The sequence below is a fragment of the Lingula anatina genome, chromosome 2 (assembly GCF_051362555.1).
Source record: "Lingula anatina isolate TDL-2025a chromosome 2, LinAna3.0, whole genome shotgun sequence".
NCBI lineage: Eukaryota > Metazoa > Brachiopoda > Lingulata > Lingulida > Lingulidae > Lingula > Lingula anatina.
This window is the reverse complement of record NC_141768.1, coordinates 3,405,040-3,428,480: the sequence shown is the minus strand read 5'-3', so window position 1 is coordinate 3,428,480 and position 23,441 is coordinate 3,405,040. Positions and strand designations below refer to the sequence as shown.

At 33.8% G+C, this 23,441-nt stretch overlaps 4 protein-coding genes and 1 long non-coding RNA gene across 12 annotated transcripts in view; 2 read left to right on the top strand and 3 right to left on the bottom strand.

Moving 5' to 3' along the window:
* Positions 1 to 250: 250 nt before the first annotated feature.
* Positions 251 to 3,541, top strand: LOC106166156 (NPC intracellular cholesterol transporter 2). The gene is made up of 4 exons (XM_013544623.2): positions 251 to 1,073; positions 1,691 to 1,798; positions 2,289 to 2,467; positions 2,955 to 3,541. The coding sequence occupies exons 1-4, from the start codon at positions 995 to 997 to the stop codon at positions 3,042 to 3,044; spliced, it is 456 nt and encodes a 151-aa protein (XP_013400077.1). The 5' UTR covers positions 251 to 994; the 3' UTR covers positions 3,045 to 3,541.
* A 1,417-nt stretch (positions 3,542 to 4,958) lies between these two features.
* LOC106166157 (NPC intracellular cholesterol transporter 2) lies at positions 4,959 to 7,344 on the bottom strand. Its single transcript, XM_013544624.3, has 4 exons — positions 7,009 to 7,344; positions 6,677 to 6,784; positions 5,602 to 5,777; positions 4,959 to 5,223 (listed from the first exon to the last, which is right to left on the bottom strand). Exons 1-4 carry the CDS (start codon positions 7,085 to 7,087, stop codon positions 5,140 to 5,142), a joined length of 447 nt encoding a protein of 148 aa, XP_013400078.2. The 5' UTR covers positions 7,088 to 7,344; the 3' UTR covers positions 4,959 to 5,139.
* Positions 7,345 to 8,392: 1,048 nt separating this feature from the next.
* LOC106166123 (NPC intracellular cholesterol transporter 2) lies at positions 8,393 to 11,431 on the bottom strand. Its single transcript, XM_013544554.2, has 4 exons — positions 11,243 to 11,431; positions 9,743 to 9,856; positions 9,285 to 9,460; positions 8,393 to 9,047 (listed from the first exon to the last, which is right to left on the bottom strand). Exons 1-4 carry the CDS (start codon positions 11,322 to 11,324, stop codon positions 8,964 to 8,966), a joined length of 456 nt encoding a protein of 151 aa, XP_013400008.2. The 5' UTR covers positions 11,325 to 11,431; the 3' UTR covers positions 8,393 to 8,963.
* A 393-nt stretch (positions 11,432 to 11,824) lies between these two features.
* Positions 11,825 to 23,441, top strand: part of LOC106166146 (ral GTPase-activating protein subunit alpha-1) — a 38,787-nt gene continuing 27,170 nt past the window's right edge. For 4 of the 8 annotated variants that reach the window (XM_087004052.1, XM_087004056.1, XM_087004054.1 and 1 more), the window contains exons 1-18: positions 11,825 to 12,046; positions 12,612 to 12,722; positions 12,952 to 13,001; positions 13,564 to 13,621; positions 14,330 to 14,373; positions 14,915 to 15,074; positions 17,639 to 17,754; positions 18,366 to 18,504; positions 18,809 to 18,953; positions 19,116 to 19,458; positions 19,853 to 19,972; positions 20,225 to 20,449; positions 20,870 to 20,943; positions 21,108 to 21,219; positions 21,903 to 22,025; positions 22,253 to 22,376; positions 22,654 to 22,809; positions 23,166 to 23,348. In XM_087004052.1, the coding sequence (XP_086860178.1) occupies positions 11,941 to 12,046; positions 12,612 to 12,722; positions 12,952 to 13,001; positions 13,564 to 13,621; positions 14,330 to 14,373; positions 14,915 to 15,074; positions 17,639 to 17,754; positions 18,366 to 18,504; positions 18,809 to 18,953; positions 19,116 to 19,458; positions 19,853 to 19,972; positions 20,225 to 20,449; positions 20,870 to 20,943; positions 21,108 to 21,219; positions 21,903 to 22,025; positions 22,253 to 22,376; positions 22,654 to 22,809; positions 23,166 to 23,348 (2,389 nt within the window). In that variant the 5' untranslated portion in view covers positions 11,825 to 11,940. The remainder of the gene's footprint in view (positions 12,047 to 12,611; positions 12,723 to 12,951; positions 13,002 to 13,563; positions 13,622 to 14,329; positions 14,374 to 14,914; positions 15,075 to 17,638; positions 17,755 to 18,365; positions 18,505 to 18,808; positions 18,954 to 19,115; positions 19,459 to 19,852; positions 19,973 to 20,224; positions 20,450 to 20,869; positions 20,944 to 21,107; positions 21,220 to 21,902; positions 22,026 to 22,252; positions 22,377 to 22,653; positions 22,810 to 23,165; positions 23,349 to 23,441) is intronic. The other 4 variants (XM_087004053.1, XM_013544607.2, XM_013544603.2 and 1 more) reach the window with 1 other exon arrangement.
* Positions 15,763 to 17,398, bottom strand: LOC147763331 (uncharacterized). Its single transcript, XR_015332787.1, has 2 exons — positions 16,527 to 17,398; positions 15,763 to 16,031 (listed from the first exon to the last, which is right to left on the bottom strand). It is a non-coding gene; the product is annotated as an uncharacterized LOC147763331 (long non-coding RNA).

Sequence of the window (23,441 nt, the reverse complement as noted above, 5' to 3'; positions counted from 1 at the left end):
GTGTATGGGATCTTATTCTGTTTTATCTAAAAGATCACATTTTTAATCATTAACGATAAAAAGCAAGAATAAAGGATTAAATAGGTAATTAAATACACCGTGTATGAAATTACAGTTACACATATTTTTTTCTTATTTCTCATAATTGATGTTTGCAGATACACAGGATGGCTGGCTGAGTATAGGTATGAAACTAGAAAAACTTTCAGATTACCTATAAATTTGTATTCATAATGGAGTTTTAGAGACCCACCCCAAATGTTAGTTTCCAAACTGTTTTATTCTTCAAGTACTTGGTAATGTCCTTACTTAGTACTGCTGCACTGAAAGCTTATCAGTTTTATTTTTCTTGGTCCAGTAAGAAATACTTAGAGACCGTCAAAAGTTTTAAGCTATAATTAAAAGCATAATCTAAACTTCACAGCCTGTTAGTTTCACACCTGTTAGTTTGCCCTGTCAAAACATTATGAAAGCTGTCTAATTTATTGGCTAGATTATGCAATTAGCCCATAATTTGACCAATTATTGAAGCTTTTAGTGGATATTTGTTGACATAGCAGCTCTGCAGTTGCTCCAGAAATCAAACCTTTGGTATTTTGCAGGGTTCTACAACCAGTGGTTTATTCATTGGGAATTACAAAAATGATAAAATTGATAACAAATAGTCACCATGTAATTTTGAGTCATGGGTAGGCCAGGGCATAAAATTGGTGGGGATTGTCACCAGAAAGATGATTTAAAGATGAATATTGGTGATTATTTTAAAGCAGTTATTTTTACTCAAAGACAATAAAATTCCATCTTGATTTTGTAAAAAGATCATTCACTGCAATTTTTTCTTTACTTTTAATAGATCATTTAGCCTACTGCAATTTTTTCTTTTGTTGGCCAAGAAACAGGTTGTTTGGCCTAGTTGTTAGCGTGGGGTATAAATGGCGCTAGGCTTGGTTTGAATCGCCCAAAAACTTTCAAAGTTTGCAAGCTATCCGCCAAAATGAAAAAGAATTTTGCAGTCATTTTTGCAGTTGTTGCTGCTGTGCTGAAAGCAGAGCTGATAGATTATAAGGATTGTGGTGAGTAAATACTTGAATAGTCATATATATAATGATTATTAAAATCACAAGTTTTCTAAGGTGTTAAAAATCCTGTTTTAAAAAGCACTGAAAAATTGAAAAGTCACCTTTGAATTACCAATATATATTGGATACGTGGCTAAAAAAAATGTTACTAATTTCAAAGTTCAAATATTTAACAGTTTTGAATTTGAAGATTTTGCAAGGAAATTTGGGATATTTTAAATATTTAAGTTTTTTTATTGAAATCATGTTTTATAAATGCTGAAAATTTCATGACTCTACCTATTTTAATATTGGCACACCAAAGAAATTAAAATCTGAAGTCAAAATATGCTATGATGGCCTATGTGACTTCTGACAGGTCCAGGTGGCATTTTTCAACATGTGATTTTTGTTTGATAATATAAAAACTGTTTCACTTTAATACTTGAAATTTTCAGGGTTGACCAATAATAATGTGTCAAAAATCTGTTAAAAATTTCATTTCAAAAACTTGTGAACTGTTGAAGTTATTGTACTTTGAAATACGGAAGGTTTAAATTATTGACTTAATTATAATTATCATTATTTTTTGAGCCATATAAATGATTTGTTTTTCATTTTTCCCCCAACAGGTTCTAAAGGAGCTGTGCTGCATTCAGTGTACTTGCACCCTTGTTCCAAATTGCCATGTACTCTGCAAAGAGGACAGAATTACTCTGTGAATGTTAATTTTACTGCAGGTAGTTATATTGGTGCTGTTACAAATTTGAGTTTAAACAATTCAGGGTGGGTGGCTAAATCTGTCAAGACATTTTTCAGTAAAGGAAATTCTTTAAATGTGGTAATTTTATACTACAACCTGTTTTAACTGCAAATATATGGTATATTTCTTTCTTTTTTTTTTTTTTTTTTTTTTGCGAGAAAAAAATTGTTTCTGGAAATAAAAGAGAATCCTGCTTATTTCGTTATTATTCCTTTGACTGAAAAAGTTTTGAAGTAAACTGCATCTTTGCATGTTAAAAACCCTCAAATTTCAAACACTCCCTGTCTTTCAATGTCTTATTATAATGAGCTACCCACAAAATATACGTGAATAATCAGAACTAATTTTTTTTCTCTCTTTTTTTTCTTGCTATGCCAGCAATTTGTTGGTTTTAACAGTTTGATTAACCAGTTTTGGTAAAATACATTGAAGAATCCCTGTCTTAATTTGTCTCTTATATCTTATAGAGGCAAACATTGGAGAGCTTACTTCAGTGGCCCACGCCCTGTTTGAAGACATGTCTGTGCCCTGGCCACTGCCAGACTCCAACAGTTGCCACAGTATGAATGGACCTGGATGCCCACTGGTCACTGGTCATGTGTATTCCACTTCCATATCAATCAATGTACCACAGGTCATTCCGCAGGTAAGATATTTGGATTATGTGGGTTAGAAAAATTTTGTTGAAAGAAATTATACCAGTCAAAAAGTTTTCATTTATGATAGATCCAGATATTTGATTTACCTGTTGGCTGTTTTGTCTGTTCACTCTGACGGACTTGGTCACAACTGAATTACCTGTTCAGTTGAAGATGAACTTTTTGAAAATGAAAACTTTTTTACTATTAAAACTGAGATCCAATGAAACTATATGTGAAATTACCTGTATATATAATTACTTTGTCGTACCCATCAATAGAAGTGATTCAACAAGTAAAAAGCTTATATTGATGCTTATTTCTAGTTTAATTTAATATACTTATATTTACTTTTCAAGTTTTGATCAATGAATGCTTAAGCTTGATTGTATGTGGGTTTATTAGTTGCTACAAATAAATGTAAATTTGTTTTATATTTAATTGAACATCACAGTGATTTCTAATGTGATTTTGATTCTACGAAAATTGTTTCAGGTTCGCCTGGTCATCAAACTTGAAATGGTGACCACAGAAAATTTACATGAAGTCTTCTGTTTGGTATTCCCTGCAATCCTTCAAGATTAAATTAATGCAAATGAGTCTACTTCTCATATATGACAATTTGATTTTTGTTTGGAAAAAGATGGAAGAAAGTTTGGGTAAAAGACAGAAATATTGCACCAGCAATGCAAATATTTTTATGTTGACATTTTATTTTGTCATTTACAACTTTAACATTCATTTAGCAACAATCAATGCAATTCTGAAGATAGTGTACAACCAGTAAGCTTTGTGATAATTTTGTTTAATCCAGTAAGGTAAGCTTTTGTGTTACAAAAAGAAAAAAAAAGAAAAAAGGGCTATATTGAGCATATGTTGTAGTGTTAACAGTTAAGAGATAAGCATGAAAATTCTGTGGTTTGAGTTTGACTGTCGTCTCTTACATGTATAATACAACTCTTCAACCACAACAAAGGCAACAATCAATGCAATTTTTTCAACTGTTATAACATTTTTGTGTTATGATTGCAAAAATAGAAATAAATTGAGTGTTTTCTTGCAACATGAAAGTTAAATTTTCATTAATAAATATCGTCTAATATTACCTGCACATGCTTGTGGTGTATAGTAATTTGTAGAATTTGCACATCAATTATGTATAGAAATGGGCAACCAAAAAAAGCCCGATTGGGATCATGTGCACCTAATGCACTGACTGTGATTGGCATCAGCTAATGAAGAATTATGGTAAAAACTTTCATCACACAAAATTTCATCACTTAAAAATTAATTTTTAAATATCTTTAAATGCCAGAATCTGACTTGTTCATATTAGGTGACAACCTTTTCATAATTATTGAGAAGCCCATTTTCAAGTTTGAGGAAATTTTCAAAGTGAAAAAACTACCTTGGTGGAGAATCGACTTTTGACAAAATTTTCAAGACCAACTAAATATTTGCTACTTGTGTTTGTGATTTTCATATTGCATAATATCTACCAAGCTGATAAATTCAGTTGTTCAATTTTTCATCTGTAAGTGTCTGAGAATTCATTTCCAAGGCACATAGTTTGTTAGTTTATGAGCCATCATTTCAACAAAAGTATTTTTGTTTTAACATGGATAAAAATTTGATGTTCATTTAAATGAACCAGGATTTAAAATTTTCTGCGATTTCCACATAAGTGTTAATGCCACCTTGGAAATTTTAAAATAATTAAAAACGTGATAGTTAATGGTAAGAAACCATAAATAGGTTCAGAAAGGAACAGAATTAAACTAAACATTTCGCATAACATATACATGTAGCAGCATGATAAAGTTCAAGTTACATATGTTAACATGTAACATTTGGTTAGGTATATATTACATATAGGCTGTATGATGCAGGTATTTTATTAATTTATCTGCTGATTCATAGTTGACTGACCATATGATTCCATTTAAAACTAGAGCTCATTGAAGCATTATCGATAACTGCAGCATGTTTTAAGTTTAAGTTATGTTTAAACAGTATTTCTATTTTCAAGTTATAGTAAAAGGTTTTCTCAAGTTAACAAGAGTAGTGTCCATAAGAGGGATCAATACTTCAGGATTTTACCTTATCTGCTTGGATAATGCAGATACTGAGTATTGACAATACCATGATATAAGATAATGCTGTTGCATCAAAAAAAAAATTTTTTTTGCTAATTTCCTAGCTCAAGTTGATAAGGTCAAGTTAATACATTTTGGGGGTGAAAACTGAAATATCTATTTCAAACAGATCTCCATATTTTATTTTCATTACACTTATAGTAATATGAAGTGTTGTATTTCATGTTATAGAAATAGGGGAAGGGTGCTATTTTGCTGATGTACCAGTAACTATAACCCCCTTAATCAACATTACTGCTGACACAGACAGACACGGATGATAGTTTTAAACTGTACAGACACAAAACATTGTTTATCCATAAAAACTTAATAGTTTGATCAACAGGATTAAAAGACTCAATAGTTTGATCAATAGAATTGTTTATTGTTGACATAAAATGACAAATATATAAAGTCATGACAAAGCAACAAAAGTGCACTTATTAAAAATCAGCTGCTTGTTTTTGCTGGCCTTCCTTTAAAATCCAATTTTATAAACCACAGAGAAATAACTCTCTAATGTTGAAAATAAATGTTTAGCCTGATCATGAGATGACAGCTGGAATAACAAAGCAGAACATGTCCTTGCCATTTTGGTCCTTCAGTTCCCACTTCACAACAACAGAGATCTGAAAAAAATTAAAATAGGCAACAGTGAACAGAATTTGATGGAAAAATAAAAGGGTAAAAGTAGTTCAGTAGACAGACGAATTTGCCTTCAAATAAATGCACACTCAAGATCAGAATAGATATACCACTATAACCCTTATCTGCATCACACTTTAAACGATATTATCAGCATTGTCTAAATAAAATTAAACAAGATATATCTTAATATGACATATTAGCCTTGTCTAAATAAAATTAAACAAGATATATCTTAATATGACATATCAGCCTTGTCTAAATAAAATTAAACAAGATATATCTTAATATGATATATTAGCCTTGTCTAAAAAAAATTAAACAAGATTTATCTAAATAAAACAGAGAGATGAAAGCATTACCTTTGGATATATTTTCAATACTGGGACATAAGTTGAATAGTTGTAGTCTTGTCCAGTCTTAGTGGGACACGCCACTCCAGATGGTGCACAGCCATTACTTACAGGGACTTGAAAAGGAACTGGAACACCCGCTACTATACCATGGACACTTGCTGTTAGCTTGGTAGCAGCTTCATCTAAAATTTTACAATATTAGCAAAATCAGTTGATAGTGACTACTGACCAACTGTTAAGTTACAACTGTTCATGACAGATTCAGGAGCCACCTGTCCCTACCTTAACTACTGATCGAGATCCCCTAAACCCCCTCCCCCCCCCCCCCCCACCAAAAAAAAATAATAATAATAAAAGGTATTTTTCCATCTCTGTGCTGTTTTTATGATTGTTATTACATTATTTATGGAAGTAAAATAGTTTTAGATGTTTTTATTTGTTGCGATAATTTTTAACCCAATGTGCCCCTATATCTCCCTTAACAAAATCCTCAAATTGCTAGTGCCATTGCCAAAATAATTAATTTGAAAATTTATTTATCATTTATTCATTTATTTGGTTCCACTGAATTGACAACAAAAACATGGGTGAAAAATTGCATATCAGATCAAAGTTAATCATATACCTCCGCCAATTGAAGGAGGTTATGTTTTCACCCCTGTTTGTTTGTTTGTTTGTTTTTTTTTTTTTTGTTTGTTTGTCATATCAACATAACTAAAAAAGTTATGGATGAATTTCGATGGAATTTTCAGGGTAGGTCAGAAATGGGTTAATTTAGAAGTGATTAGTTTTTGGTGGTGATCTGGATCAATAATCAATCAATAATCAAAAATCAAAAAAACTATATTAAGTTATGGACCCATTTTGATGAAATTTTCAGGAACTGTCAGAAGTGGGCCAAGGAATAGATGATTAGTTTTTGGTGGTGATCTGGATCAATAATCAATAATCAAAAATATCGAAAATTTAGGTGTGAAACGGCATTGGATGGAGACTTTGCTGCCTTGGCGGAGGTCTACGCTCTCTGAGTGGTTTTTATAGTTGTCAATAGGATTACTGCATATTTTGTAAATCTACTAACTTGCTTTGAATGCAACTGTGATTGTTGCATTTGTTCCACGTACTAATGTACAAGGTTCCTTCTTACAAGGTTCAACATCAACAGTGCTTATTTTACCTACAGCTGAGCCTGAAAAAATAAAATGATATCAATTTTGGGAAATACTTCAACAAAAAAAGCTTTAGACTTGAACAAACATATTACTATAATTATAACTGTCACAAACAACAGTTACAGGATAAAAATTTGGTTTTGAAAATTGAAAAAAAAATTGATTTGAGCATGTCAATATGATAGATTAATAACTATAAAATCTTTGGATAATTTATAAGTTTGGGAAAAATGACAATTACCACAATCCTTGAACTTCACATTCATTGCCAGAGAGGATGTGGCCAGGCAACAGACAAGGAAAACAAAAGGGCGACACATCGTGTCCTTGCAGCAGTGTCAAGTCTGATGTGTACTTAAAGTACCCGTGGCAAGTCACATATAATGGGAGGCGGATCTGCACAAGGTTCCAAAATATTCCTATTTTGTGACACAGCTTATCTCTTGCAATGCTTCTGCATTGGTCAATTATTGTCAGGCCATGAGTTGCTGAACTTTGGTTCTATTACTGCTATTGTCAGGTGCAGATAACACTGTTAGCCTACTACAATTATCATTGTTCTTATCATTCTGATTGAAGTAACCCTCATGACTCGTGATGTCAGCTTGGACTACCAACAGAGTTCTACAGCAAGATTTAATATTGCAGTGCCTAGATGAATAAGATATGATATTTGGTCCTAGACGTATCATGTTCATGCTCATCCTGCCTTTCTGTTCTCAGTTTTTCCAATGCTCACACTAGAATAAAAAAAATTCTGCAGATTGTATTCCCCAGTTGTAGATCTCATGACTTATATATTTGCAAGCCTCCATCATAGTGAATTGTTAAGCAGATATCATATCAAGATCATCTGTAAAATTCACAGCCCAGGGTACAGATGGCATTATTTAGAAAAATTGCGGACTTTTGAATGCATACATGTACATACTGTCAGCTATTAACATGGCAAAAAAGGTTTTTATTTACATTCCATAGCTTTTATCTTCCTTGTTTTTATTACTTGTAAGCCCAGTAAGGGTGTCCTATGCAAGATTTTCATGAAAAATCTTATGTGAAAAACCTTTTCACTGATACTCACAAACCTAGTGCTGCACTTTCCCCTTCATTTGATGCTTTGTATTATTTCTAATTAAATAGCTTAGTTCTCAATGCATCAAGACTCACTTAGACCACAAGTCTTCTTGACATTTCAGAAGCAAATATTGACATCAGATGCTTAGACTGGGTTCCCATACCTAGATCAATCTAACAGGATCAATCCATCTCCATAAGGTTTCTCACCAAATTGCTTTCAGCTTAAGCAGCTAAGATGTCAGGCACACCTACTAAAGATGCTAAACAATAGTTAATTAACCCTTATCAGCTTCAGTAGGCGTGTGGGACATCTAAGCCGCTTAAGTTGATTGCAATTTAGTGAGAATCCCCTAGGGGATAATGTGATCCAAAGTTAGTAAGATAGGGTCTGGGAATGGTCCCTTATATTTAAGGGGCCTTATCACTTTTATGGTCAGAATTGGGAAAGATGCATGCTTTACAGGATATTTTGGCAAAAAACGTAGACTCCTGGGCATTTTTAAACATAGTATACCTGGAAGCAAAGAAATAAACCAACAACTACAAACTGATTAATATGTGTTTATTACAACTTTGGTTAGCATTATTTTGTAACAAAATCAGAAAGAAGTTTCTTCTACAATCATAAAAGAATGACTGCATATGTAATAATAGTAAATGCCTGAGAATAGCCACTTAATGCATACTCCATTTCTGTTGAAGTGTTAATCTAAGGACATTATTTTAACAAGTAGTCTCACTCAAGCTAATGGTATGATGACTTTGAAAATATTATTGGAGTTGTTCATTTACATAAAGGAGAGATAAGGCAGTGTTCTAAATAAAAGATCATTTTCATCAAATATCAAATTGTGTGTGTGTGCGTCTGTGGTCAGCTCACTTCCAGTATATAATTTACTGTACAAAAAATAATCAATGCTCTCTTATTCTGAAAAAGGGTGCCTAGATACCTTCTCCTCAAATTCACATCAGTTTGTTTTCAATTACAATAAAACTTCTGAATTTAAACATGATTTTCAATTATGACATCTTTTTATATTTTTTTCTTGGCAGTACTAATCTACAGCATTGAGCATACACCGGGTGTAAAATTACTCTTTATTCTGACAGCTCAGTTCTTTATGTAATTTTTACAAGTATCACAAGGCAAAATTCATCATCATGGTTGTCATCTTGAAGTTCCCATTTAACAGAGCATTCTATCTGAAATGGAAAAGATTTAATATAAACTTTATTCAGAGTTTTTATTCACTGGCAAGTAACAAGAAACAACGAATGTCAAAGTGACTACTGTGAACTTCCAAAGAGACATTTTGTAACATTTTTACAACAAATTCACATACTGAACTTCAGCACATAAAATGGGCACCTCTTGATGACAAAATTTATATAACAGAGGTCTCTGCTGTTTCTTAATAAATACTTTACAGTTATGCTTACTGAAGGATAGCTTGATGAAATGGCAAGCACAGCTTTATAGGTATATGTCTGGCCTGTACTGATAGGGCATGTGATGCCACTTTTGTCACAACCATCTGGATGATCAAAGGGAAAGGGAACAGGTACTCCAGCTATGATACCATGAACTACAGCATTTAATTTCTTTGAGTCCTTAACTGAAAAAAAAAAACAATACAATAAAAACCTATGTTTGCACACACATCCACACACACTGCACACACACACACACACACACACACACATCTGTTTTATATGCAAAAATCCAAGTAATATAATATTGTCATATACTTCAAGTGAGCAAAACAACAAAATCAGCATACGTCCTATTTGCTAATCTAGTTGACACACTTATTAAATGTATTGAAAAAAAAATTACCAACTGCATTTCAAACACCTCAAAATCATGCTTCCCTTATTCACCTACCAATTGCACTTACCAGAACTAAAAGTTACAGACATGGTTACGTTTGTGCCTCTTTTTAATTCACATGGTGCTGCTGAGTCATTTTTGAGGTCAGGACAGGAATCAACAGCCACTGTAATCAATTTTCCTAAAAGAAAAAAGGGGAATACTGGTAAAACCAACTATAAGGCTTAATCATCTAAACACATTTTTACAGATTTTGACAAAAAAAATTTGGAGGGGTGTAGCTGTGCTAGATGTTCTCTGAACCCAATGATGCAACACATTTTTTTTTTTTTTTTGTCATTAACTCTTAAATTCAAAGCAGGGTTTCAGTTGTACACTAAAAAGAACAAGGCAATATCAAAAGTCCTATGTCAGACAAGAAAGCAACATGCAAAGCTTTCAGTGACTTTCCACAACTCTCCTATTGTGCCAAATGTGTCCTATAAAAGCTGTACAGTGGAGTTTCCCATGGGAGAGTGTGACAATGTGACAAATTTCAAGTTTCTTTGAAATTAGGGAGTGAAAATCAATTGGAGCAACTTTTGATTCACTTTTGAAAGCGGTGTCTTTAAAAAATGACAGGCATGTTGTCACTAAAACGTAAATAACTTTTGATCTAAATGAGATCACCCTCTAGATCTACGGACCCACGCTCGGCTGTCACCTTGATTGGATAGTAAACGATTGTCGTAAAATCGCTAAATGATATTAAAACCGGGTGCATAAACTTGAAAACCACCTAGAACAACCTTGGACTACCACATTAATCCAATACAATGCAAAAATAAACTATAACAAGTGGTTAAAGCCTTCAAACCGAATGTCGTAAAGTCCCCATATACCTCCATAGAGACAATAAAATAGAGTAAGCTTGTGAAACAAGAATAAACCATTTTAAACATAATAATCGAAATAAAATACTGCCGGGCATCGGAGCGGCCTAAAACTTGGCACGCTTACCGCAAATACTGCAGGCTACATCATCCCGTCGCTCGTTTGTAAATTCCGTGCATGGCATACGCACAATCAAACCGTAAATCAAAATTCCACCTCTGATGTTTATATCAGTCCACTCTAACCTACCACTACGAAAAAGAAGCCATGCCTTTGGACAATGCGACCTCTGCGGTTACATCATTTCCTGAATTGGATTGTAAAGAGGACCGATATAAACATCACGATGCCCGGCAGTATTTTATTTCGATTATTATGTTTAAGTTGGTGGATTCTTGTTTCACAAGCTTACGCTATTTTATTGTCTCTATGGAGGTATATGGGGACTTTACGACATTCGGTTTGAAGGCTTTAACCACTTGTTATAGTTTATTTTGCATTGTATTGGATTAATGTGGCAGTCCAAGGTTGTCCTAGGTGGTTTCCAAGTTTATGCACCCGGTTTTATTTTCATTTAGCGATTTTACGACAATCGTTTACTATCCAATCAAGGTGACAGCCGAGCGTGTACGGACCGTATAAAGTGTTTACACTCTCTTAATTTACTACCCCGTTAAGTTCTTTTTTTACATACCTCCGCCACATGATGTATATCTGGCATATGCACTCTGCAGAAAGATTCCCAATACAACACAATATATCAAAACGTAATTCATATTCCCATTCAAGTTTAAACCTTGTTGGCAGTAGCCGGGCAGTAAAGGTCTCTCTGAGAGGGCGATCACCAAGTATATCGTACGTTTCTCACGTGACGATGAAAAATCAGATTTGCCGAAATGCGTGTCGCACTTTTTGAAATTTGGGTAATATTTGTCGTTTTGTAGGTGGGATTTGGTGTATTCTGTTGAATTATTGTTTGTTTATTGTATGATATCAATCAAAGTGAAATTAATTGAATATTAACTGCCATTATGCATGTAATTTTTCGGTGGATTAATCTTGACTGTAGATTAGCCTTAAATCAACTTTACACGCGCGGTTTATAAGGGGAAGAATATATTTAATGTACATTTACGTTTGGGTATAAAATTATCTGTTTTAAATCCGATAAGTGTGTATAATCTGAAAATATATAATTCTGTAAAAACCCAAGCTTTAATATCGAAACTTTAACATGCAAGTTATAATTTGCCAATTTTAGTGAAGATACCATTTTTGGACATGCGTAGTAGCTTTTGATCACCGCCACTTCCGTTGCAAATATTTGCAAAACTGAATAGAAGATGTGACAGAAAACCAAATTTGCAACACGCCATTTACCCATATGTGGCAATGTTTAGTAGAAAGTCTCATGCAGACGTTAGGAAATCCTCGCAAAAGTTCTTTGACCCAAAGAAAGATTCTGCTGGCAAACTTAAACATTTGAGGATTGTTCTGGGTAAGTCTGCAAGCGCAAGTGATTATTTAGCATGGGCAATTTTTTATTCGGGATTCTGTGGAAATGATCCTCCAAAAGTATTCTTTAACGAAACACTCGCTGACTTTTGCAACTTCACATAAATAGATTGGGTTTGGTGAGTGACGGTTGTTGTATAATTGCTGATTTCATCGCTCTGCAGTGCCAGTGTTACTTACCTGGGCAAAGTACTTCCTCAAGGAATTCTTCAATTATTTTACCAGATAACATTTCAACCCATGCCCCTGGGCATTGTTAATAAAACCAATATACAAGCATGGTCATTTTCTTCATTTATAACTTGATGAGCAAAACTTCGAATAATATTTTCTTTTCTGTATTTTGTCAAAAACACCAGTTTCAAACTCTGAATTGCCCGTAGTTACATGTTTTGAGGCTTATTTGGATCTAAATAGTAATGTGGATAATTAAACCCCACAATAACTTTGTCTTTATATAAAACTTACCTGAAGGTCACTACATATCCGAGTTTTATTATCAGTCTGCTTTTAAAACTTGAGTTTTATTTCTTAACATTTTTTATCAGAAAACTATGAAACCCAAGATGCGAAAGCTTTCTTTGACAGTCACTATTCTCAGATATACTTCAACTTTTATGAAGTGTTTACCACTGTTGAAGCAGATTTGAAGCAAAGAGGTAGGTATAATTTAATTACTTTTAAAATAGATTAATCCCTCTGAAGTTATTTTAGCAATATATTTAGTTCAGAGTGTTTTGTTTATTAATGTATATTCCAGCATGCTATTAAGATAGATCAGTAAAGTAATTAAGCTTTGGTCAAATATTTTTTTTAACAAATTGTTAAGAATCACAACTCAAAATATATTCATTTTATTTTGGTCATAACTCTTAAATATCATTTTAGCAAATAAGACACATCGTGAGGAACTGGAGGCAGCATTATGTATCTTTGAGGTAAGATTACTTTATTTCTTATAAATTGTGAAAATGATATTATCCAGGTATAGACTGGCTGAGGTAAGGATATTTTGCAAGCTTCAGAAAAGTGTTATCGATTGAGGCACAACATTTTCTCTGGTTTGTAAAATGACGATAAAAACAGCAGTTAATATCATGTTAAACGATAACAACAGCAGTTAATATCATGTTAAACGATAACAACAGCAGTTAATATCATGTTTGTTTAACAGTCCACCATTCATACTACTTTGTAATAACCTCACCTGGGCCTTCTGGGAACATACTGTTCCCCTTCTTCAAGCTGGGTATTCTGTGTGTTGTCATGTGGCTGGATGTTCTAATTACATGACAACAGTGCCTCATATGCTGGTGGAAGTATTGTTTTAAAATAGATTTAAGTATTGTCTACCCTTGTCACAGTTGCCATGCTGCCATTCTGTTTGATTTGGATTTTCAGGTGCATGATGTTTTTATGTCTTTTTCTAAGATTGGTCTTTGGAGGATATTGGCATGTTATCCTTATTGCTACATTTGACCTTCTTTTTAACCATTTCAGAAAATTCTGTTTTTTCTGCCTGAGCTAATTCACAGGAGGTGGCAGTTTCACAGCATAGGTATGTAATAATTCCAAGTTTTAATTGATAAATCCTGTTCTCTCTTTACTGATTTTAATGTACCCAGAAATTGAAGTTATTAGTAGGTATTGTTAGCTTATTGGGCCAAATGGGCCAAAGTTTTACAGAGTAGATTTCAATGCTTACTTAACAAGGTGTAATAAAATACTTTTGTTTTTAAATTCTCTCTTTTTTTTCAAAATATAAATATGCTTCATATCTCAGTAAATAAAAGGTATTTTGAGAGAAGAGTTTCATTAGCTCTGTATGTATCAATTTAAATTATTGTTTTTCTTTTTATCAAGAGCTTATAAAATATGTAGGTTTTACCTCCAATATTTCTGTGACTGTCAGTCACCATCATCAGGGAGTAAATGATGATGATGATGGTGACTGACAGTCACAGAAATATTGGAGGTAAAACCTACATATTTTATAAGCTCTTGATAAAAAGAAAAACAATAATTTAAAAAGATATTTTGTTTTTTTTTTTTAAGAAAATAATTTTTTTGGTATGATGCTATAATTTAAAGGATCATATCTGATAGACATGTAGTGGGCGTACTTACTTTTATCTGTATTTGTTTTAATGTTGTAAGATTGCAGATAAAGATGTACTTGATATAACACTGAATGATGATATTTTTCTGTGTGTGTATTTTTAATGTATTATAATGATTTATATCATTTTATCAATGTTTGTTGCAGGACGAATCATCAAGAAACTTTTGCATACAGGCAACTCATTGAAGGTGAGTGAAAGCTGCATCTTTCTATATTATTTATTAGTTTGATACAACTAGATATTTTTCAACTTGTGTATTAAATTATTTATGAATAAAGAATGATTTTATTTCCCACATAATATATTTACATGACTTTTTGTAATGTGACTGTTTGAGAATGTTGATTTTTTCCCACTTGAATAGCTTAAAGTCATAGCCATTTGATGTATCAGAAGTAAAATTGAATTGAGTACTTATAAAAAAAGTACAAGTAGATTTGAAAATTGATTGAAAGATTGACTTGAGTGAGTGCTATTAAGGTATTTTGCAAGAATATTAGCAAATATTCTAAATAAAGTTTATTTGTGTTTTATTATTTGTTACCAGTGTATGGCATTTTTTCTAAAGATTTTTTTTCTGAAAAAATGAAAATGTCGGACAATTACCCACCTTTCTGTTATTCATCTGGTGAGAAAAGTTAGTATTCTGCTGAAAGTGAAAAATATGCAAGTGTGAGCAGTGTTCTGTTTGATACATAAACAAAGAAGGATATGGCTTTTTATTCCAGCTACGAAGAGAGGGTATTCGCCTGTTTGTGATTTGGTATCAGACATTGAAGGATAACGCCAGTGAGGAATGTCACACCACTTTTGCTGCTATAGTCCCCAGACTGGGCAAGAATGAAGGGGTGGACCAGGATCTCTTCACTGTGTCTGGGGATCCAAGAAGTATGTGAACTTTTAAAATTATGATTGATTGATTGATTAATTCCATAAATTAATTAATTAATTTTTTGTTGAATTTATTTATTATTTTTTTTTGGGGGGGTGGGGGGGGTGAATACTTTAAAATACCCAGTCAATAAAACATTGTATATACATTCAACAATATAACGGATTTTTGTTATTTATTTCTGTCATTCTTTGCTAGTGGTTACAAAATGTTGAATTTGACCGAAAATTTCAAACTTTCTCTGGGAAGCTGTAATTTTGCGATGTGATAGCTACACCATCACAGTTTATCATTTCATAAAAAGGGAAACAGCAGCTGCCCTTTTTAGGGCACACAGGAGAGTTGAACAGCTATACCCACCAAATCCAAGACGCCGTTACCCTGGGTAATATATTTTGCACAAACTAATGAAAGTCTAATGGAATGTTTTCAGTTTTAGTTTAAATCATATGGGGGTGTTGTCTCAATGCTTCAAAACTGGTTTTGAAGAATTTAATCCACATTTCATAATTAATAAAAATGGTGAATATGTGGGTCACGGTAACGTTATTGACGCGGGTACAAAAACTTTTTATAATCATGTAAATAATATCAATATTTTTGCTATTATCCATACACACTTCATTCATGAGGAGCACACCACTTTCACGTGCTTTTAAAATGGAATTGACAAGCACAGAGGAATAATGCACATATTTTATTTACTGTAACTCTGTCATATGGGACACACACTGAACAAAGTTGATCTAAAGAATGTTCCAGATTGTAGTTTTTTATCAGAACTATTATTTTTTTTATTATTATTTTAACACAATAAAGTTCAGTTAAATACAAAATTTAACAAAATGAAGTTCAGTGTAACACAAAGTTCATAATTATAACATTCTTCCTGACATATGTAGACCAATGGTGATATCTGTTCTGTGCTCACTAAGGCATCCACTCTTGGGATTCTGAAAAAAAATCACACAAAGAATCTGTTAACTCTGATAACGAACAATGGATAACCTAAGATCACAAATAGTTTATTGCTTATTCAAACAAAGTACAGTGCATTATGAGTGGCAAACACGCATTACTGAGACACATTTTCTTCACCCATTTTCGGTGCTTCATTGCGTAACGTAAGTGTTGCTAGTAATCCATTATTGCTGTTTTTACAGACGGTTAAATTTTAAACGCACGGAATACAGTGTAGCAGCTTAATTTAAGACAAAACTAAAAAAAAGTAATTCAATTTCGATGATTGAGTTTTCGAGAACAAGAGAACATGAATACGGTATCACCGCGTCAACATGTTCAATATGACCTTTAGTCCCCCATGTGAAACAGACGCAAAACGAAAGTTCAGACGAAGTCACCCTACTTATAGAATGGTAAAAATCAATCGGTACACAAATATGTTGAAACAATTGAAGAAAAATGAAACGAAACTCATTATTTCTCACCTTCATACAAAGAAGATCCCAATAAACAATCCTGTGACGGTTAAATCGAGGGAATTACACCTGTGCCCTGCATCCTATCTCGACAGCGTCATTGCGTGATATGTTATCAGAATGGGCCACCCGCCAGTTTGAGCTGGTTTTTTTAGTGTGCAAAAGAAGCCATTCGTGTGTAAGACGTCATCAGTTAGTGAGTATGGAAGAAGATCGCTATCGATGTATAATTTTCACGCGGCATTTTAAAGTCGTCTGATAAAAATCGATCTCTGAAGTTTCAGCGTTGCGAACGTTATATTGGGACGCGGTGAAGAAAAATCGACCTTGCTGAGCAATAAATGTGAAATTCTTAAGAAAACTGATATTATCATGGACTTCGTGACACAAACTAACCGACATACTACTTTGGACGATTGAACAGTTTTAATACGGAAAGATAGGATTAGATGAAATTTTCATCGGGGTGGGACACCGCATGTATCGTAAGTTAAGCTAATTTTGTGATCATTTTTCAGTGACTTCAAATAAATTTTTATTTAAATAACAATTTGCACATTCTGTTTATTATATCTTCTTGCAGTAGATGTATTTCTTGCTTCAATAATCCATTCAAACCCTAAACAAACTGTTCTTAAATAGAGGTAGGGTCAAAATTCCACAAAAAAGGACGCCATTTTGAGGGTTATTTCGATATATTTTCTGCTTTTTCTATTTTTTTGCTTTTATAACAACATCCTCCTTGCTCATGCAGCTTCTTTGATTTGTTATTGAAACATACACAACGATGTCATGAGAATTTGGTTGGCTATCTAAATTTAAATAACATTCTTGTTATGGCCCCCCTGCAGTGCACCACTAGCAAAGAATGACTGATTTACATATCAGTCTCATTTTCACTTTAATTGAATCACTTTGGAATATATTCAGTTAACATATAATTAGAACAATTCCTTTTGATTTTTATTCTGGGATCAATATAAAACCTTTTTGAACATAAATAGTACAGATTTATATTGTTGATTTCTCATTTTTTAAGATCAACATTGCTACTCAAGTCCTCCAATTAAAAAAAACAGAACATGTTATTCCTCTGCTGTAATCTTTATATATATTTGTAGCTGCGGTCACCCCAGTGGAGATTTCGGCCATTCTCCCACCTCAGTCTGGGGAGAAACAGCCCGAGGATGTCACCCGTTTTCTTCTTGCCTCTCTACTGGAGTACATGGTGTCTGAGGTGACAGTTTTATTTCACTATGAAAGAGGGTTTTTTTTTTTGTGGTCTCTTATAAGGGTGATCAAATAGAATTATTCTTTATTTAGAGACTAAATAATATCAGTCATACACGATTTTTCGGCCCACCAGCTATGGACCTTGGTCACGTGAATGGTGATTTTATCCATACGTGGTTGACTGGAACGTCATGTTTGACTGATGTTATTTAACCACTAAGTAAAGAATAATTCTATTTTGTCAGTTTTATTGTAGATTTGGTTTCAAGATTCATTTGAGAATGTTTTTAGTTTTTTAATTTCACATTTTTAATATACATTTAATACTTCACAAAACTTATAGTAGACACTATGAGTGAATTTTGTTAAGATAAAACAGTTTGCGAAGACAGACAGGGAGACCAAATCAATGTATTAAAATTTAAGTTTGGGCTTACTTTGTAATAATAACAATTTTAAAGTTAAGTTCATGACAGAATTAAACCTTGCCTGTGATTATGGTGATCTCAGTGAAACGTAATAACATTGACCTCACTCTTTATCCTCTTTATTCAGTGTAACAACATAATGACAGAACTTGTATTTATCTAGGTATCTTTTGATTTCCGTTATCAGGTGAACAACATTGAGTGGTCTAATAAGGATGAGAAACAAAGTAGTTTTGACTTCATATTTAATCAGTTCAAGACCTATTACCTTCACAACATATTCCCAGAGTTTAACAAGCACACAAGTCTCTATGATCCTCTGCTAGGTTAGTACATTTATTTATAAGCATCTTCTGATAATGTCTCAGAATTTTAATTATTTATAATATTTAAAGTCATCATGTGGTATATGACATACTCAGACTACTTAAATCTTTTCAAGTGGTATTTTGTTTCATATTAAGTGTATATTATAGGACCGGTATGAACCCTTGTGTCTACAAGGAAATATTGTATTAAATTTTTAGTTTGCAAGAGTGAAGTGTCAATTTGTTGTGTTTGTAAGATGTGTATGACAAAGAGGTATCATTTGTACATTGTAATTTAGATGTGATACTGCAAACTTTTCAGACCTTCCTGTGTTACGCCCCAATCCTGACCCCAGGGGCCCACCCACCATACGCCCTGATGCTCTGTCTCTCTGTCAGGAGGTGGTCATCAAATGGATCACTACCTTTGTACATTTGCCAAAGAAACAGGAAACAAAAAAATCAGAGTAAGATAAGATGGAAAACAATTAAAAAGAATCATACATATTTGTATATTGAACAAAACCATTAATCTGTAATGGTTTGTAGTTATTTTCATCCCATTATCTTAAAGTCTATTTCCTGGGAACAGTTGGAGACTTGTGTTGTGTGAACTGTTGTCATTACAGACCGGCGGAAGTCCTGCAGCACCCCCCAGAGCAAGAGCCAGATGAGGGAGATGGTAACAGCGGAGAGGAGACGCTTCGGCCTGAAGACAGCTCCATCCCACCAGAGAGCAGCACCAATACCCTGACCTCCGCTTCCCACGGGGATGCTGCCTCAACTAAATCAAGTGACGACGAGGATGAAGGACAGTTGTTGACTGAGTTTGAGATTGTCCGCAGCGTTTTGTTTTCCACGCAGGAGAATGTCAATCTTGTTCATGAAGTGTTTAGACAGGCACTGTTGTTGCCTTTTTACCATAGTGGAGCTATAAAGAAGGTTTTGGCAGTTTATAAGGACTGGCTGCAGGTAAGCTTGGCTGTTGTTAAATTATACATGTAAGTTTTTTCATTAACATGTAAACAGGTTAAAAGATAGAGAAACTATTTTTTTACGTGTTTCTTAACATTTTACATCAGATTGATATTTGATAGAATGATTTCAGTGCCTGAAAATGCTTTTAATAGCCTGATGAGAGTTACTTGCAATGATGTGATTATTGTGGACTAGATTTGGAAAAAGATGAAAAACCAACAAGCTTTACCTTACAGTTTGTCTGCTCCCATGTATTCCATACAGCATTGGGCAAGTTGTAAAGCAACAACATGTTGAAAGGTTTTAGCACTTTAAAGGCCTTTAGACTGCAGTTTTGCATAATCAGCTTGCTAGAACCTTTGGTTATGATTACAATCTACATTTTTAGAATGAAGCAGACAGACCCGTATTCATGAAAGAACCAAATGATTCTGCAAGGGGAATCTACAACAGAAGAGAAAGTGGCAATGGAAAGTTGGGAAATATATCTGAAGAGAGCTCATCAGAGGTATAATGATAAAGTTGTCAGTGGAGATATCTTATGTTAAAGTTTCATTTTGAATTCCCAGGAGGAATTGAAAGTAGATTTATATAGTTTTGTTAGGTGAATGTGAATAGTTGCTTTTATTTGAATCATCTTGAAAAGTTAGCTTATGTCTATGTTTAGAATTGCTGCTTTTATTTAAGAATTTCACTGAATGTTTTCTTAAAGTGCATCAGTAAAAATTATTTGATTTAAAAACCTACGTTCTTTTTGAAGGAAAACTCCTCCACATCACCTCCACCATCTTTTCTCCAACCTGAGCCCCAACCTGGTATGCGGAAAAGAAACGACTCCTACCTTGGCGCCATCTTTTCTTCCACGCCTGATCTGGAAGCCAGCGTGTGTGCAGGTTTACAGAACACACTGCAGGTTCTTATCACCAATACTGCTAACGTGTTCTTGTTGGAGCCCAGTGAGCATCATAAGGTGTTTTCAGAGCAGGTGGGTAGATTTGGCTCTTGATTATTAATGCCATAAAATTTATTTACTGGTTTTTTTTTTTTTTTGTGCCTTTGGACTAAGTGTTAGTTTGTAAGATTTGTAGTAAGAGTTTATTAGAGCAAAAAGTCTTTATATTTTAAGTTTGCAAGTCATTTCTGGGTCATGTTTCACAAAGGAACTTGAGTACATTGTGGGTTTTAACTTAAAGACAGAAACTTTGAACCAAGGTATATCTGTATCAGTTTACTTTTTAGCCTACTACAGTCTTATCTTGCTTCAAAAACGTCCTGGTTTTGAAATCAATGCATATGTTTTATTCAACTTCTGCTGTTAAATAGGCATTTAAGAAATGCATGGCAGATTCTGATAGACATAAAACTTAGGAGGTACTCTTACTAAAATAAGATGTGGAACTTTCAGGTGGAAATGTGTAGAAGAGTGATCAACATGTATAGATATGTGGTGATGAACTTGATCATGGAGCAAAGAACTTGGTTGGTATTTTGCTTTATAATTGGGAACTTTTGTCAGTTTTACAATTTCTAAGGCTTGTCTTCTTGTTGTATTGTAAACATTTGAAAGTAATAACCATGTATTTTAAAGACAAAACAAATAAACTCCAATAAACATAAATATTAAATTTTTTATCTTTTTGCAGGGAACAATTATTACAAGTATTACTGAAAGTCACTTCAACAGTATTAAAAGAGAATCCACCCCCATACAGAGACAAGAATCTGGGAGGCAAACTGGGCACTGCAATATTCCAAGTGGGTATAGGGTTTTACAGCATACAAACTTTCTGATCAGTTTTGTCTCCTACTATGTACCATAAATGTGCCATGGAAATTGTTCTGCTTCTTTTTGTTTTGTGCCTAATTAAACCATAATACGTGTAGCCTCTTTCAAGAAAATGTTTTAAAAACTTTTTCGATCTGGATGTATATATGTATTGAAATTGTTGTTAAGTGACCAGCATCAGGACTGATTGATTTACACATGCACTTTTTCTATCATTGTTCAATCCAAATTGAATTGTTCTTACTCAGAGGCATGTACTTAATTATGGAAGACTTTTGTAATTGTAGCGAAATTGTCATACACTGGTGAGTTTATCTGTGATATTTTTGTTGTTGAGAGTACAAACAACAAGAAATGGACACTCACCAAAGAAAAAACTGACTTTGCCTCAATGCCAGCAGAAGATATGTCTGGTATTGGCCGAGGGGTCAGACATTTGCTCACTTAAATTTTTATTATAAATCAATAGTTGAATATATATAAATGAATATGAATAATTTTTTCCAAATCATTCATAACTTAATCATATGAAGTAGATGTTTCAAACTTAACTGTACAAAAGCATGGGTAACAAAAGATATTTTGTCACTGTTGTGTGTAGGAACTGTTTTACAAACAGACATCTAAATAAACCCCTGCCTCTGTATTGCAGACTTTGATTGTCACCTGGATCAAGGCCAATCTGAGTGTGCATATCTCTACAGAGCTGTGGGACCAGTTTCTACAAGTCCTGTCCTCCCTCACACAGTGGGAGGAACTAGTCAGGGAGTGGGCTGTGAGTATTATGGGAACTAGTCAGAAATTGATAGAGTGAGTGAGAAGAACTTTCGCATATTTGTCGTTGGATTAGAATTTTTTCGATTAGTTGAGTCATTTTGAAACTTTTCTGTCGGCAGCAATATTAGAATTATTTACTGATTAATATACATGATTCAATATCATGAGTATAAGAAACTAATATTCCTCGGATTATGTAATGAATAATTTTCTTTTTTTTTTCAGAAAACTATGGAGACGTTGACTAGAGTACTGGTGAGGCAGGTGTACAACTTAGACATGCATGACTTACCTTTAGACAGATTGAGTGAGCAGAAACAGAAGAAGAAAAGGGGAGGCAAGCAGCAAGGTGATTTTCTTTAATAAAACATACTTTGCAAGAAGTATTTTCCTAAAAGATTTGAGAAACTTCAGAGCATCCAAGCAAGAAAATGAGTTAAAAGGTCTGCAATGATGCTGCCTTTTATTATTATGTAATTAAGCTTTCATAAAAATGTAACGCATTCATTTTGCATTGTTCAGGTTAAAGCAACATACCAGTATTGGTATCATTTTGATTGACATTTTTTGTTGAATTAGGGTGGTATACTGATTCTGAATTAAATCTCCTTATTTTATCATTCTAGGCAAGAGGCATACCAGGACATTTTCCAGAGCCTGGAGCCGTATAGAAAAAGAACATGTGGCACAAAGTTTCCTCATCCAGTCCACCAATCAGTTAACTACAGTGGCAGAGAATGGCCAGTCTGGGGCCACAGCACCTCCTACCATTATCACTACCAGTAAGAGAGAACTGGCACTATACTGGACAGATTCATAACCTGCAGTGGCATAACCCAGCACACTTTGACGTCTTTGCAGATTTTACAGATACAAATACATACATTGATTTGTCAGATACTTTTTGTGTTTGACTTTCTTTGCCAAAGATTTTTTTAATAAATAGGGACAGGAAAAATTACAATTGTATCTAAAAAGTCATTTCTTAGGTACAGCTTGTATTGTGCATTAAGCACTAGGTAAGCTTATGCAAATAGAAGGTATATATTTTAGGATATGACAGGATTAGAGTTTTTGTGCTGTGAATAAAATTTCAGATAGAGACCCTAGTAACAAAGCTGTCCTGTGGAAATTTCAGGTTTTGAAGGTTCAGAGTTACCAGAGGCCCCAGTGCGTCGCCAGAGGTCTTTCAGTGGAGATTCTTCACCAGCTCATTCCAGATCAGCCAGTGACATCGATGAGGCTGCTGCACAGCTGGTACGCAGCAGCAGTGACAGCAACATAGCCCTCATTGACCTGGAGGGAAGGCGGAAAAATAAAGGTACAGATTAAAATGATAGAGTGACAAGAAGCCTAGTGTATGTACAATGAGGCAGTCCATAGGTGTGCTACTTATGGTACAGTACAGGCTGTT